Here is a 15,730-nt window from a genome sequence, read left to right on the forward strand (position 1 = left end):
CCGCCGAGGGATTTTAGTATCGGTAGTATTATATAGTTAAGATTTAAGTAATTTATAAGGTTTATTGTGAAAGGTGGGTAGATGTAGAACTTGTGATTCCATCTACTTGCCTTGGGCCTCCACTCGCAGCAACCTCCTCGTGGTGAGGCCTGGGCAATCGGTATTATCATCGGTAAAGTACTGTAAACCGAAGACAATATCGAGCTAATGGCTGCGAACTTCGAATCTATCTCATAAAACCACGTTCTATATTACATCGAACTAGGATCATTTTAGAAATCGATATGATATTCAGTGTTCTAAAAATGTCTAGTACTTTGAATGTTATAGAAAATTATTTAGTGGATCTTGTAATGAAGCTTTATAAATGAATAATTTGTATTTTACCATAAATTATTAAACAACAACCCCGCCTTAGTATTTATGAGAAATATGAAATATTAATTATTTTATTTAAATGATTTTAATTACGTTCTGTGGGTAAGTTCAGGACAGAACTGCCCTAGACGTGTGGCGCGAGAAGATTTTGGAATTTATATTTTCATAAACGCAGTTAGAAACTAGTACTACTTGTGAGAACGGGCATTATTTTACTTCGTCACGTATTAAATTCGAAGTTTAAAGAACGTAGAATAATACTCTCTAACGGCTAGGAACCAGTAATTACAAAAACATTATTAAAATCACATTTATTTGCAACGGTTGACACTGTATCTCGTCATGCGTACCCCGGTTAGTTCACTTTGGACAGCTCTTACACCGTTATACGGACAGATTTCGTTTAGATAAAGCACTCGATTTGTAGCTGAAAGTACGTAGATTAATCCACTGTAATTGTTAATAACAATAAACGACCAGAACACTGTTAAAATCGCATTTAATCGCGGAGTACCACTATTTTTTGGACCGGTGGCGCCACCCGTGGCCATTCGATCAAACTGCTAGCCAAATCATACCGACAGGTGAGTGAAAATTCCTAGTGATACAAAAATACGAATATCTCAGTAATTAGGCGCTGAAAATGAACGCTGTTAATCTCAAATTACTCCTGAGGAATTAATGCATCAACCCAATACTGCAAAACCCCAGAATTAGTCAAATTAATTACGCCTGAAATACCGCAGCTACCTCATGGAGCGGCAACCCTAATTCGATCGCATTTACACCGCTGGACGGGCATCATTTTTCCTCGTCATGCATTAGATTGGAAGTTTAAAGAACGTACATTAGTACATTCTAGCGGCTGGGTACCAGTAATTACAAGAACATTGTTAAAATCACATTTATTTGCAACGGTTGACACTGTATCTCGTCATGCATACCCCGGTTAGTTCACTTTGGACAGCTGTTACACCGTTATACGGACAGATTTCGTTTAGCTGAAGCACTCGATTTGTAGCTGAAAGTACGTAGATTAATCCACTGATATTGATAATAACAATAAACGACCAGAACACTGTTAAAATCGCATTTAATCGCGGAATACCACTACTTTTTTGACGGGTGGCGCCACCCGTGGCGAATCGCTGAAACTGCTAACCATATAATTGACTAACAGTTTCAGCGATTCGCCACGGATGGCGCCACCGGTAAAAAAAGTAGTGGTATTCCGCGATTAAATGTGATTTTAACAGTGTTCTGGTGGCTTATTGTTATTATCAATAACAGTGGATTAATCTACGTACTTTCAGCTACAAGTTAAGTGCTTCAGCTAAACGAAAGCTGTCCGTGTAACGTTGTAAGAGATGTTCAAAGTGAACTGAACGGGGTACGCATGACGAGATAGAGTGTCAATCGTTGCAACTAAATACGATTTTAACAGTGTTCTGGTCGTTTATTGTTATTGCCACTGACAGGAGATTAATCTACGTTCTTGCAGCTACAAGTTGAGTGCTTAGTCAAGACGAATCAGCCGTTATAGGGTACTAATCTACATTCTTTAAACTTCAAATGTAATGCATGACGAAGAAAAGTGTTGCCTGTTTAGTGGTTATGTGATTGCAGTAGGTTTCGATCAGATTTACACTGCTAAACGAGCATCAGTTTTCCTCGTCATGGATTACATTCGAAGTTCAAAGAATGCAGATTAGTACTCTCTGGCAGGCGGGAACCAGTAAGTACAAGAACATTGTTAAAATGTCAATTGTTTGCAACGGTTGACACTGTATCTCGCCATGCGTACCCCGTTTAGTTCACTTTGAATAGCTCTTCCAACGTTCTATGGACAAGTTACGTCTTGATCAAGCATTCAGTTTGAAGCTGAAAGTACGTAGATTAATCCACTGTTATTGATAATAACAATAAGCCACCAGAACACTGTTTACATCGCATTTAATCGCGGAATACCACTACTTTTTTGACCGGTGGCGCCATCCGTGGTGAATCGCTGAAACTGCTAGTCAATTATATGGCTAGCAGTTTCAGCGATTCGCCACGGGTGGCGCCACTCGTCAAAAAAGTAGTGGTATTCCGCGATTAAATGCGATTTTAACAGTATTCTGGTCGTTTATTGTTATTAGCAATAACAGTGGATTAATCTACGTACTTTCAGCTACAAACTGAGTGCTTCAACTAACCGAAATCTGTCCGTATAACGGTGTGACAGCTGTCCAAAGTGAACTAACCGGGGTACGCATGGCGAGATACAGTGTCAACCGTTGCAAATGAATGCGATTTTAACAATGTTCTGATCGTTTATTGTTATTGCCAATGCCGGGGAATTAATGGACGTTCTTTAAGCTACACGTCGAATGCTTTGTCAAGGCGAATGCTGTCCTGATAACGCTGTGAGACCTGTTCAAAGATGCAGTAAACGAGCTGTGCTTGACGGGGTCCAGTGACCCCCACAAGCACCCAAGGCTTCCAGTTGGAGAAAAACTAGCGTAAGGGAAAGGCCTCCCACCACTTGATAGATTTATTTCAACTACTGATATAAATGTTAAATCGAATGTTAATTTGACATGAATTTCAGTAATTCCCAAGACCAAGTATGAGACTTTTCTAATACACCACTCTTTCGTGAAAGTATATATTCTTTCCTTTATCTATTACTCTTTACATGTTTCTTTTTATTCGTTTTTAGATATTGTTTATCCAGTCAGTGTCCGTTGAGCTAACCGCAGGTATACGCAAAAAAAAAGGTCGTACCAGCGTCTAATATGGTGCTGAATATTCTATTTCGTTAAAATAGGAATTGGAGTGGGGCTGGAAGACCACCAATCACGATCCTCCTAGATAGCCGAATCAACCGATCACGATGGGTCATTCGTCTCGCGGAAGTCAAAGTGATTAGACGTGAAGTGAACTCTCTCCTGTCGAAGAGTACGTGACCTTTACTTTTCACATATTATAATCATTTATACCAAATATTAGTGCCTTTGTTAGCTGTTTATCGTTACGTTCGTTTAATATTTATTAAATTTCGAGTAAATTATCGTAAATTAATTCGATATGACAGGACAAAGTGATCGGTATTCGAGACTTCTTTTATCCAACCTCGTACTATTTACGCATTTCTGATTCCACTTACAATCTTTTACGGTACATTTCGAGCTAATCGCAGGTATACGTAAAAGAAAGGGTCGTAAGGAAGTGTAATATCGTGCTGAATATTCTATTTCGTTAAAATCGGAATTGAACCACCTACCCATCCACCAATCACGATCTCCCTAAGAGAGCCGAGTATACCGATCGCGACTAGTCAAACATGGCCTAAGGGTCAGTCGTCTCGAACAAGTTGCAGTGTAATTAAAAATATTTTTCCAACCAGTTATTCCATTGAAGGAAGATACTGATCAACATTTAAACCCATGAAGCGTCTACCACTACGCTTTCGACTTGTGACATTTTTCTTGCAGAGGTGCGATATGTCCGTATTAACATACTTAAGTTTCGTTTGATCGAATTTTCTTAAATATAACTGCATAAATATTGTACAATCCTGTACTAATTATAGTTGTCTGGATCAACAGGTTTCTACAGAAACTAACTACTGCCTGGGTCTTTTAATTTTGAGCTGTAGTAGTATCTGCAGAAACTGCCATGGTTGCTGGGGTTATTATCTAATTTGTTCACGGGAACACGCACAAGCGTCAGTCCCAATTCGACAGTTGCACGAGCAACATTCGACCGAGCTCCCCATAAATCCCAATTTTTCCCCGCGCTTTTTGCAAAATCCAAGATGGCGGAAATACATGCACGCTTGTGGCGCCCCCACCAGTTGGTGGCGGACATGGGAACTGATTCCAGAACTTCTTCGATAGTTCGCAAAGTCGCCAGCAGATGGCGCCATTATGCTGATTTTGCAGTTTCCCGCGCTTTTTGTAATATGTATTATTTTGCTATTATTTATTGTTTCCTATTATTTTTTTGGTAAATTGAAGGAAGGAATAGGACTGGAGATTGTGCTGGGATTAATGAATAACGCATATGTATGATTTGACTGTTTTTTCTTGGAGAAATCGTAAAAAGATACAGAATTTACAATGGTATATGTATAAATTTAACAACAATTGCCTTGAATACTACTTACATATACGATTTTACAATATATTTATAATAAGGGAGTGGTGGGCGCTGAAGTAATGGTTCATCATTGAACAGGATACGTATTTCATATTTTTATCAGTTTACTTTACATTTACGCAGCTTCGTACGATGCTTATACGTAAATCGGCACTATCTCCTCACTTGCAAATAATCGAAACGATCATCCAGAACGTCGGTATAATAGAAAATTCCGAATGAACGTATCCAGTACAAGTCGAATCTTATCGTGTAAGAGGAATAAAGTCGAATCGTGCGCGCACGCGCGTTGTCCCCGCGCATTTTGTGAATGGATGAGCGAGTGAATGAACGGACGTCAGCTGGGTAGGTTCGGTACGCACACATACATACGTATACGCCCACACAACCACGAACACATTGAGGTGAACCCGACGCGTTGCGAATGCCTGCGAAATAGAAGGGGTGTGTACTCGCGAATAAGAAACTTTGATTATTAATCGTACCTTCCAAAGATCGCGATATACTAAACTTTGACACAACTGGTTGGAACCGAAACGAAACATTCTCGTCGAAAAGTAGGGGTTCTTTTAATCCGGATTTAATCCTGCACTGTTAAGTACAGACTGAACCATTACCGTTCCACTTCGCGCAACGAGAGATGTGCTTGTGACGTAAATGGTAGAAAGTTGGGGGACTAATTATTTCTCGTTTTTTCTCCTCTTTTTCTCACCTTGCCAGTTCGAGCAACGAAACGGCAAGTAACGCACGCCAGTTCGTCGCCCACGAGCACTGTATTGCGGTTCCAGCGAGACTATTACAAAAGAGATGAAAATATTTTAGTAACATATAAAGCGCGCTTTTTTCCGAAAATATGTTTTATATCGGACTACTGCGCGTCTCACTATCATCACGACAGAGTCACCCCGCCAGTACCTCTGATTGTTCCCAGGCTCACGGTTAAAACACTTCACACTTTATCGTGCGTAAATAACCTGGTTGGGGAGGAGTCGGGCGCAATAAATTCACGACTATTACCTGGAGAATTCGCGTGACAAGTGTTAAAAAAAAATTCACGAATAACGTTAATTCTTTGTCGACCAACGAATCCATACATGCGTTCCAAGCAAACACACACAACTTCCTATTTCCAATTTCAGAATTCTCAAACCTCGCCCAATAACTCGTCAAAAATTCTATAATTCGTACAATAGACGAACTCTGCCTCTTGTTACAAAAGAATCAATAAGTCGAAACGATCGATCTAAAGCAGTGTTTCCCAACGTGGGGCCCACGCCCCACAGGGGGGCAATTTGATTGTTAAGGGGGGCAATTCGAAAATGGACTCGACACGAGTTTAACCCTTTCGCTCCGGGCCATTTAAATGCAATGCTAGATTTCGGTGTCAAATTTAACGAAAAAAGCGAATTCTTAAATAATTGCAGCCGCTTTACTTGTTATTGTCAATCATCTGAATATTCTATCGGCTGATTTAAAACAAATTGATTTTCCAACATGGATGATGCAGCCAATGTTAGTGGATTTGTCTGATATATCAAATAGGCAGTATCAAGAAGAACTCGCAGAATTGCAAAATGATGAGTCAGTTAAAACTTTATTTAATATAAAAGGAGCGATGGCATGGCTTTGTGAGGAAACAGAAATCAAATACCCAAATTCAACCAAATGTGCAAGAAAACTATTGCTACCGTTTCCATCTTCATATTTAGCTGAATGTGGATTTAGTGCTGTAAATGATTTACTGGTAAAAAAAAGAAATCGGCTGGATATAACACAACGTGGAGACTTGAGACTGAAGCTAACCAAATTGGAACCTAATATAATATCTCTGTGCAGCAAGCATCAAGCGCAAGGATCTCACTAAATTAAAATAATAAATTAATATAGAAAAATCTTTATTAAAATTATTTGGAATTTGAATTTCAGTTTTTCATTATATGTTTTGAAAATTTACTTACTGTGTTTCGTTAACAATTTCCTAGTGATTTCTTCCTAAAACCTATCATTCAAGTTTCTTAAGTGAACAATTCAATTTTTTAATATTAAAAATTATGTATGTTACATAGGGGGGGGGGGGACATAAGAATTTTAGAAAGGCTAAGGTGGGGCATTGCACAAAAAAGGTTGGGAAACACTGATCTAAAGTAACACAGCACAGAGTCTCCACACGGTAATCACGATTACAAACGAGTACACAACCGGTATCAGCACTGTGCATATACCTCTGATCTCATTATCAATTCGCCGCTACCACCCCTAGAGTCCGCGTCGATCGTACCGTGCCACGGTAAAAATACCGAGGGCCGCGATCGCAGAGTTTAATTCCAAAAATAATCGTCGACGTACCGATTCTATTCTCGTGGCCGGCATCCCCCTGGACACCAACCTGTGGTGGTTGTGGTTACGCCGGAGAATCTACAACGCACGTAGTACTTACGTACGCGGTGCAGGTGTTTGCTCGCGGTACCCCAAACGGAGAGAAACATCCACCCTCTCCGTCCTATCGTTGATCCACGTCGGCGTCAGAGCAGGTTCGTCGGTGGGGAGGGGGGAAGGGCGGGACGGGAGCGAGGAGGGTCGTCAGGACGCTCTCCCCGGACTCGAGCGGTCAAGGGCAGTGGCGTCGTGTGACGTCATACGGCGCTGCAGTGACGCAATCCAGTCGCCAGGGGCAACCCGTCGGCTGATGGTCGTCATGGCAACCCTGTTGTCGTGCCTCTCCGCTGTCCCCGGGCCTATACCCCCTGCGGTGACCGTATACATACCACCCAGAGCCGCGTTGTACTCCCCCCCCCCCTGCGCTCGCCTCTATATCTCTGCACGCGCCGTTCCTCAATGAACCCCTCCTCGCTCCTCGGGGGCTTTTCGCCCGGCGCCCCACCATCGGTCACCGTGACGATATACACGTATACACTGCTTCGCCACGTGTACACGTACCTATACAAACACCTTGCTTTTACGTGTGGGTCTCGTCGAACGAACGTGACCCTAACCCCTAACGAGGACCTAGCCCCAGCAGGCAGGATGCTGCCCCGGCCGTCCAGGGGCCGTGGTGCAGGCGACCCGATCCAAGGATGCCCTCCAACGAACGCAACCCCAGGTTGTTCTCCCAACCCTCCTCCATTCGAACTACTGCACGCAGGGGGATGTTTCTTAGGTTCGAAGACCCGGAGAGGGTGAACACGCTGCGCCCACACCGATGCATTTCTGCTGCGTTGTCCGAGCGTGGGCGGAGAAGGAACGACGTTTTCTTCCGTAAAGGGAAGTTTACACACCGCGGGTGCAACCCTTAAGGAGGGAACGTTTGTCGCTGGGAACGGAGAAATTTCCCCGGGGGCTTATCCTAGATCCAAGTTTCACCAGTTCTTGGGGTTTCTGGAGTTTGGTAAAGCGATGTTCGGATATTATGTTGCATGAATGGAATATGGTTTTTGATACGATTTCGTGGTATATGAATTTGGAATGTGTGAATGAACCTATCCAATGGTAGCTCAATAGGGGTAGTTTCTTGTCACTGGTCAGACCGCCTGAACCGCGTGCAATAACGATTTTATATCTTCCGTAGCGATCTCTGTCCTGTTCACGTTTATCGTCTCACAAGAAACCTGTCCTCTAATTTCCGTCACTGGGCGACGCAGCCCATCATTCCCGGCCGCGGCGAATTGCGTCACACTCGTGTGCCACTGGAGACGCGAAATTCGAGACCTCGACTGGGCTCGTTATATGCTCCTCTCTTGCATCGATCTCGGCGGATAACCTGTGGTATAAGGGCGGCAAAAACCGTAAGTCAAACGTAGGAGACGCCGATCACGTGGGGTGTGGGGACGGCGAAGGTGAGTGCGTGCGATGCGGCGCAAATAGGGGGTTGTATATTGTGCTTATTATATCTTTGCTGCTTGTAACGCGAGCACCGATGCTCTCTCTCTCTCTCACTCACTCTCTCTTTCTCTCTCATTCAATGCTTTCTGACTCACGGAACATTCCACGAAATCGATTAACGTTATATTCCACTACCCCCTGAAAACAGAACTTGTATTATTCGTGGTGTGCAACTGATTATCCAAACATATGTAGATATATGTAGTATATTCGGTTCCTATTGACGTATCTAATATCGAAATGTACATACAGTGCCACAAGTGTACATTTTAGCGTCGTGATTGCTTACTTTTATCGTGGTTTTCGTGATAAATTTTTTTCTGAGTTTTGAAATAATATTCCTAGTTGGGAAATCTATAAAAATATAAATTCGTGAACGAATTTGCGAGTATATAAGATTATTCCTCTTTTGAGGAACCGATGATGAAGCTTCGAGTCGAATCCTAGATTTTCGTATCATTCCGATAGATCCACAGGACTGTCCAACATTTCCCAGTCCTTCAAATTCTCCCAACAAATCCAAAGGGTTTGCTAGTACCATTACTTTCACAAACATCCTCTCGCTCCCCTGAACTCTTTAAGGCACGCGATTTCAAAGAAAATAAAAACCCAAGTTGCACAGAATTTTCGTTAATATAAAATACATTCTACAAAAATAAAATATTAAACTGTACAACTATGAGTAACTTCAACTTTTCGAGGTTAAATATATCCCACCATGCATAAAAAGCTAAGCAAAAGGTGGGACAGTTTTTAACCCACCTAACCCTAAAGAGTTAACGATCGACGTTCATCCCTGGATCGCCAGTTCTCTGTCGACTAGTCCGAAGAACTCGGTCGACGCGTCTGAAAACTTTCAGACTGATCTGGCCGCGTGGTACACGCAGCCCAGACACCTACGTGTGTACGTGCGTCTCTATGGAGCGGAGCCACGAGCGAAGCAGCAACAGGTTTAATCGCATCGGGGTGTGGCTGGCTGGCTCGGCTGGCTGGCTCGGCTGGCTCGGCTGGCTGGACGTTCATTCGGCTGCTCTCCGCTTGATGCTGGTTTATAAGATCGATGCGACACCGAGTATCGTTGCGCGGCGCGAATGAAAGCGGATTTTGCTCGTTTTCTGCACCGACGCACGGACGTCGTGCCGTCCGGTGGGACCAGGGGACGAGAACCTGAACGTACACTTGGAAATTAGAAGAAGAAAAAAAAAAAAAGAGGGAGGAAACGGAGGAAAGAAACGTGTGTAGCTTTCTCGGTTGATCGTGTCTGAACGAAGACGCACGCTGGAAACTGGGGAAAGATTTCCCCTTGTGGAACAGTTTCTAACGGAGGAAAAGTATTCCAGAGCTTCTGTTTCGATTGTCTTACTGTTAGTGTGCTGTAACCTGTTGGGGAGAATTTTATTCGAACAATACACAGTGAAAAGTAGCAGTATCTAAGGGTGTCATTCTGAGCTTTAAACAGTTAATGAGATTAAATAATTGAGTATACATAAAAAGTATATACATAAAGAAGTATTATTTTACTATGAAAATTGAAATTTCCGCGTTCGAACAATTAAAACTGACGAAATACTTTTTTTTTATGTTTTATTTGTTATTCGAAACTTTTTATCTAGATCATTAGTTTGCCGATCTCTCACCTGTTGCAATCGAGGGGGAAGGGTTGACAGGATATGGTCGACGGATAATACCTTTCTCTTTTCTAGGCAATTTACCCAGGGGATTTTTATTGGGGAAGGTTGCCGAATTAGGATCCATCTAGCCTAGGTTGGACCATTTTAATGTAACTTGTATGTAAGCAATTTGCGCCGTATGACAGACAACGCGTGTCCAACGTATGCTTGATGGCCTAAAATCGGCAATATTCCCTTACTGCAGTTGCATCGACGTGTAGAATTTTCCTGGAAGAAATAAAAGATTTGATCGATCCACGTTGTTCCTGCTCTCACCGTGGAATTCTACGGGCCAGAAGCCGGAAGCCAGGCGTCGAGGGGTGGTCGAGGCGCTCGTCGCCTCGCGCGCCATTATTGCTGCGCGCGCGATCGGAAGCCGCAAACTTCTCGTAGCGTCCCGCGGGAACAGGGGGAATCAAATTTCAGGAACACCTACGTGATACCTCGCGGCATCGGTACAATGTTACCTGACTAATCGCGGTTCGATGTAGGGATGTTCGATTCCGATTCGATTCTTCGGAAGATCGATTCCCTTGGGTAACACAGGCATGTATAACAGATCCACTAACAGGCAAAAGTATGGGACTAGATTTTAGGATCGATGGACCAGTAATTCGTTATTTTATTAGTTCCGGAATCAGTAGTACACATACAAATCATTTCCCATTAGTTTTAACACGTTACCTCCTCACTAACTCTGCGGAATAATAGTTTCCTTTTTCTTTAATCATCGGAACTGGTCCCATAATTCAGACCCTTAAGGTATGGTGTTATGTCAATGACATGCTACCTAAAGGGAATTGATTTTCCGAAGAATCGAATCGAACATCCCTAGATCGATATGCAGAGAAAAGAGCGTTGCACCCAGCGCGCATTTTTCTTTCCTCGAAAAAAAAAGGGTCCCGGGCCCCTCTGCCGCGGGGCCTCGCGGTGTCCACGGAGGAACTATATTTTACGCGATTTTTTGCTCGAGCGCGCGCACGCGCGCGTGCACCGTGGTACAAGCGCGCGATCCTTATGTGTCCCGCGTGGCGAGGATCGCGTCGTCGTCTTCGTCGTCGTCTTCGTCGTCGATCATTAGAGTGGGAGGGTTGCTACGAGAACAAGGAAGAGAGACTCGGAACTCGTAGCGATCGGAGCAAGAGGGAACGAAAACTGGGGGGGGGGGACAAGAAAGAGAGAGATAGTTGGCGTCGCGGCGCGCGGACGAGGACAGACGAGAGGAAAGAGAAAGCAGCAAAGAGTGGCGTTCGCGAGTAAGACGGAGCGAGTGGAGAAAGAGAGCAAAACAAAGGGAGAGAAAAAGAGACGATGTCGAGGGCCGAGAGGAGGAACAGGGAGAGAGAGAGAGAGAGAAAGGGAGAAAAAAAAATGAACGAAGAGACACACAGCGAGGAGCGTGGCGAGACGAGGATGAAGAAAGGGCGAGAAAAAGAACACGAGAAAGAGGAATAGTGGTCGAGAACGTGACAGATGTAGCTGTGGAATAAGGACAGAAGGTATCACGAAGTGCAGAGGAGGCCTCATCTCGATCTTGGTTCCTATTTATAGACGTGCTCTCACAGCCTCACTCCTGCCCACTTCTTGCACTGTCTCTCCTATATAGGTGTGCATATACACCTCTATGCGCGGCTGGCTGGCCATTGCACGTTCTCCACACGCGCGAGAATCCAGCCGTCCAACCAGCCAGGCTCAAGCGCCGCGGCCAAAACTGTTCGCGTCGACCGTCGTTGCCGCGAGGAATCGATGACGTGGACGCATCATCAGCGTCGGGACGCTGTACACCGACGAGCACACTCGGTTTCCTCTAGGGGAAAAAGTAACGTAGGCGAAGGGCCTCCTATCATTTGGTATTTGGAATTACTGAAATGTATGCCAAAATAACATTCGATTTAACATTTATTTCACTGCTTGGAATAAATTTATCAAGTGGTAGAAGACATTTCTTCCACTAGGGGAAAAAGTAACGTAGGGGTAAGGACTCCTATCATTTGGTATTTGGAATTACTGAAATGTATGCCAAATTAACATAAGATTTAATATTTATTTCACTGCTTGGAATAAATTTATCAAGTGGTAGAAGACATTTCTTGCACTGGGGGAAAAAGTAACGTAGGGGTAAGGACTCCTATCATTTGGTATTTGGAATTACTGAAATGTACGCCAAATTAACATTCGATTTAACATTTATTTCACTGCTTGGAATAAATTTATCAAGTGGTAGAAGACATTTCTTCCACTGGGGGAAAAAGTAACGTAGGGGTAAGGCCTGCTATCATTTGGTATTTGGAATTACTGAAATGTACGCCAAATTAACATTCGATTTAACATTTATTTCACTGCTTGGAATAAATTTATCAAGTGGTAGAAGACATTTCTTCCACTAGGGGAAAAAGTAACGGAGGGGTATGGGCCTACTACCGGTTGATTTAAAAAATTCGGTTTGAAATTTATTTCAGATACTGGAATAAATGTTAAATCGAATGTTAATTTAGCATTAATTTCAGTAACTCCGAGACCAAGTGGTAGGAGGTCTTTTCCTTACATGAATTTGGTCCCTTGTGGAAGCCAAGTTTGCTCCCGATAGTACCCATGGACGGGTGGGTTAACTTTCCACTCGACGATAATTATTTCATAGACGTTTCATCGACACGTTAGATCACTGACAATCATTTCATCAATTTTTACTTAGCGATGTCGTCTGCTAGTGCGTTTAATGATTCGTACTTTTACTCAACCACTGAAAATATGTATACAGTACATAGTTGTGTACGTATTAATTTCCTTGTATAAATAAATAGCAATGCAATACCCACTTCCAGTGTTAACTACGAACCCAACATTCCACCAGACACTACCCAGTGTTCACGACGCACCCAATATTCCTCCAAACACAAGTTTAGTTAGTAATATCCAAAAAAAAAAAAAAAACAAGATAAATGTTTCTTCGTCGGACCCCAGAGCACATCGTATATTTGTGTCTTGTGTATGGATGCGTGGTTAACACAGCAGTGGATTACTATACGCACTACAAGTCGATAAATAAACATTGTCAATGAAGTGATTATCGATGGTCCAAACGTGTGGGTGACTAAATATTGTCAATGAAACGATTGTCGTGGAGGTAAAGGTAATCCACGGACGATAGCTCCTGGAAATCGTTCTCACAGAGAGCTATCCATCGTTTTTCCACTTGATTGGTTGGATTACGGAAGGAAGCGATACGTTTCGTCCCACCGGTAGCTCCGATCATCGAACGCACGGTTCCCTCTCGGTTCTGAATCACGCACGGATCGCCTTTTTAGGAGAAATCCTCTTTCTCTTTTCCCCATCTTCTTCCGACCGATCGGTACGAGCATCACCACGCGGCGTCATCCCATTCCCGTTGATCTCGGGAGTATGTGTACCTCTATTCCCTCCCCCGTTTCGTAAAACGTTTCTACCTGGGTGTTGCTTCACGACAGGAGCACGTTTTACCGAAAAGGTTCCGTTTTACTTTCTCGTTACGTGGACCCGCGATTAATTTCACTCTCGACGGTGTATCGTCGCTGGGAAAACAACGTGTTCCACCAGAAAGTGTGACGGATCCAGAGGGGAGCTATAACTCTCCCTTAAGCAGTAATAAAATATTATCATTTGTACTTGTAAAATGTAGTTCGAAAAAATGTACTTCTATACTTTGACACTTTTTATCCTAATTTCCCTCTCAAAGAAAGGTTAAGGATGTTCGATTCCGATTCGATTCTTTAAAAGGTCGATACACATGCACTACCACTATGGGAATTTATGATTGACGGAACAGTAACTCACTATTCTATTACGATAAAATAAAAATTACGGAGTTATTGCGTATACAAAACACTTCCTATCAATTTTAACACGTTACCATAATTAACTTTTTGTAGAATAATATATTCCTCTTTCTTTAATAATCACCCCTAATACGCCCCCCTTAAGAAAGGCTCCTCCATACACTGACCAGAGAGAACGATTTACTTCGATCGCGCTGAAACAAGAAAATCAAGAACACGGATCACTAGAATGGTTCCAGATCGTTGACGGATCGAGAACTCGCGGACGGAGGGGGACGTCGATCGAGGACTAAGAAAAATCGGCACGCGCGATCGATGCTAATTGACGGTTGCTCGCGATCCGTATCGAGGGGCAGAGACGGTGGAAGAGAGAAGAAAAATAAAAAAAAAAATTAAAAAAATCGTCGATAAGCTCGAAGCAGTGCCCCCGTCTAGCGTTTAGGCGCCAACGTTGGCGCGTGTTTACGGTGAAAGGTTGCATTATAGAAAACGCGACCGTTGCATCGAGAGAAAGAGAGACTGGCGACTCTTGCAATGGACCGGTCCTCCATTAATCTTCGTGGTAGCCTTTTAAAACCGATCACAAAACGAAGGAACAATGGGCTGATCGCGTAGGACGCGAGCAACCCTGCGTTCTATCGACGTAACCGATCGGCGATCGTCTGTGCTCGTGGTAATTGTCGATGATCGATAAAGATGTTCGCGCGGCCGTCGATGAATCGGCGTCTGACGCGACGGGGGAAAAAATTGCCGGCTCTCGATCTTTGTTGGGGGGTGAGGGATCGATGGCGGTCGTAAAAACAAATGTCTTGGGTACCTTCCGAACGGTCTTCGATGAACCGTATTGTTTCTCTGAGGCCTATGGTCACGAGGGAGCACAATTAACACTTCGATGACGTAGTTATATACGTCTTTTGAAAAACAAAAGCTGAGAGCGTAGTTTCACGTCTTTCTAAAATAAGAACTAGAATAGTAAAAAAATAGATTTTGTGTATATATAAAATTTGACGAATAAATGTTTATAAATATTTTTAGAACACCCGAAGTTGTATATTTCCGAACACAAACATTCTCTAGACAGCAAAGCGTTGATTGTAATTTTCACGGAGAGAGTAGAGTCACAGTTGACTGGATACGACGAACGACACTGATAGACTGACACGAGGGCGTCGAGAAAAAGGTGCTTGTTACCTGTTTGTTTTTCGAATGGTGTCTACGATGGTGTCCCAGGTATACAGATTCACGTACTAGGTATAACTAAGAGGATTAGGCGGAGAAGGGGGGGGGGGAAGAATAAGATGTTGCTGTTCAATGTTAACGTTGTATTTTTGTTAATAATCGTCGTAGGGAACCGGCCGGATTAAAACGGCAACGATGATTACAACACAAATATACAGGTAGTCGAGAGATTTCATTTTTTTCCCGTGCATTGCACTCGGAGCACCGTATGGCATAATAGTTATACACATAATTTATCCAACTATAGCGTAATATCGTTCGTAAAAAAAACAGCGTCGTCTCTATTTCCGTAAATCTTACTTTCTTTCTCACTAGAATTTCTTTTCTCACCTCAACAACACGCATACACATATGTTTATATACACTCACGCGTAATCTCTCTATATCTCTCTCCGTACATTTTTTTAATTCTCCGGGAACACACGCGCGCGCGCACGCTCCCTCTGTCTACGTATTTTCCGACCTATCTAGAACAATAGCGGACAATATCGCACCGGAGCTCGATGAAAAGAACGTCTGGATCCGCGGCTAACCATAAATCGTCATTAATATAATTATATAATATAATAATCATAATAAAAATAATCCTTTAATTTTAACAATATA

The 15,730-nt window shown here is 43.0% G+C and overlaps 1 protein-coding gene across 1 annotated transcript; it reads left to right on the forward strand.

Annotated features, from left to right (window-relative positions):
- Positions 1-6,025: 6,025 nt before the first annotated feature.
- LOC107190514 (SCAN domain-containing protein 3-like) lies at positions 6,026-6,388 on the forward strand. The gene has a single exon (XM_015579324.1). The coding sequence runs from the start codon at positions 6,026-6,028 to the stop codon at positions 6,386-6,388; it is 363 nt and encodes a 120-aa protein (XP_015434810.1).
- The last annotated feature ends 9,342 nt before the right edge of the window (positions 6,389-15,730 follow it).

The sequence above is a fragment of the Dufourea novaeangliae genome, unplaced genomic scaffold (assembly GCF_001272555.1).
Source record: "Dufourea novaeangliae isolate 0120121106 unplaced genomic scaffold, ASM127255v1 scaffold187, whole genome shotgun sequence".
NCBI lineage: Eukaryota > Metazoa > Arthropoda > Insecta > Hymenoptera > Halictidae > Dufourea > Dufourea novaeangliae.

Bases quoted from the DNA above. Each gene is read 5' to 3' on its own strand.
- LOC107190514 (XM_015579324.1), top strand. From the start codon at position 6,026: ATGCAGCCAATGTTAGTGGATTTGTCTGATATATCAAATAGGCAGTAT.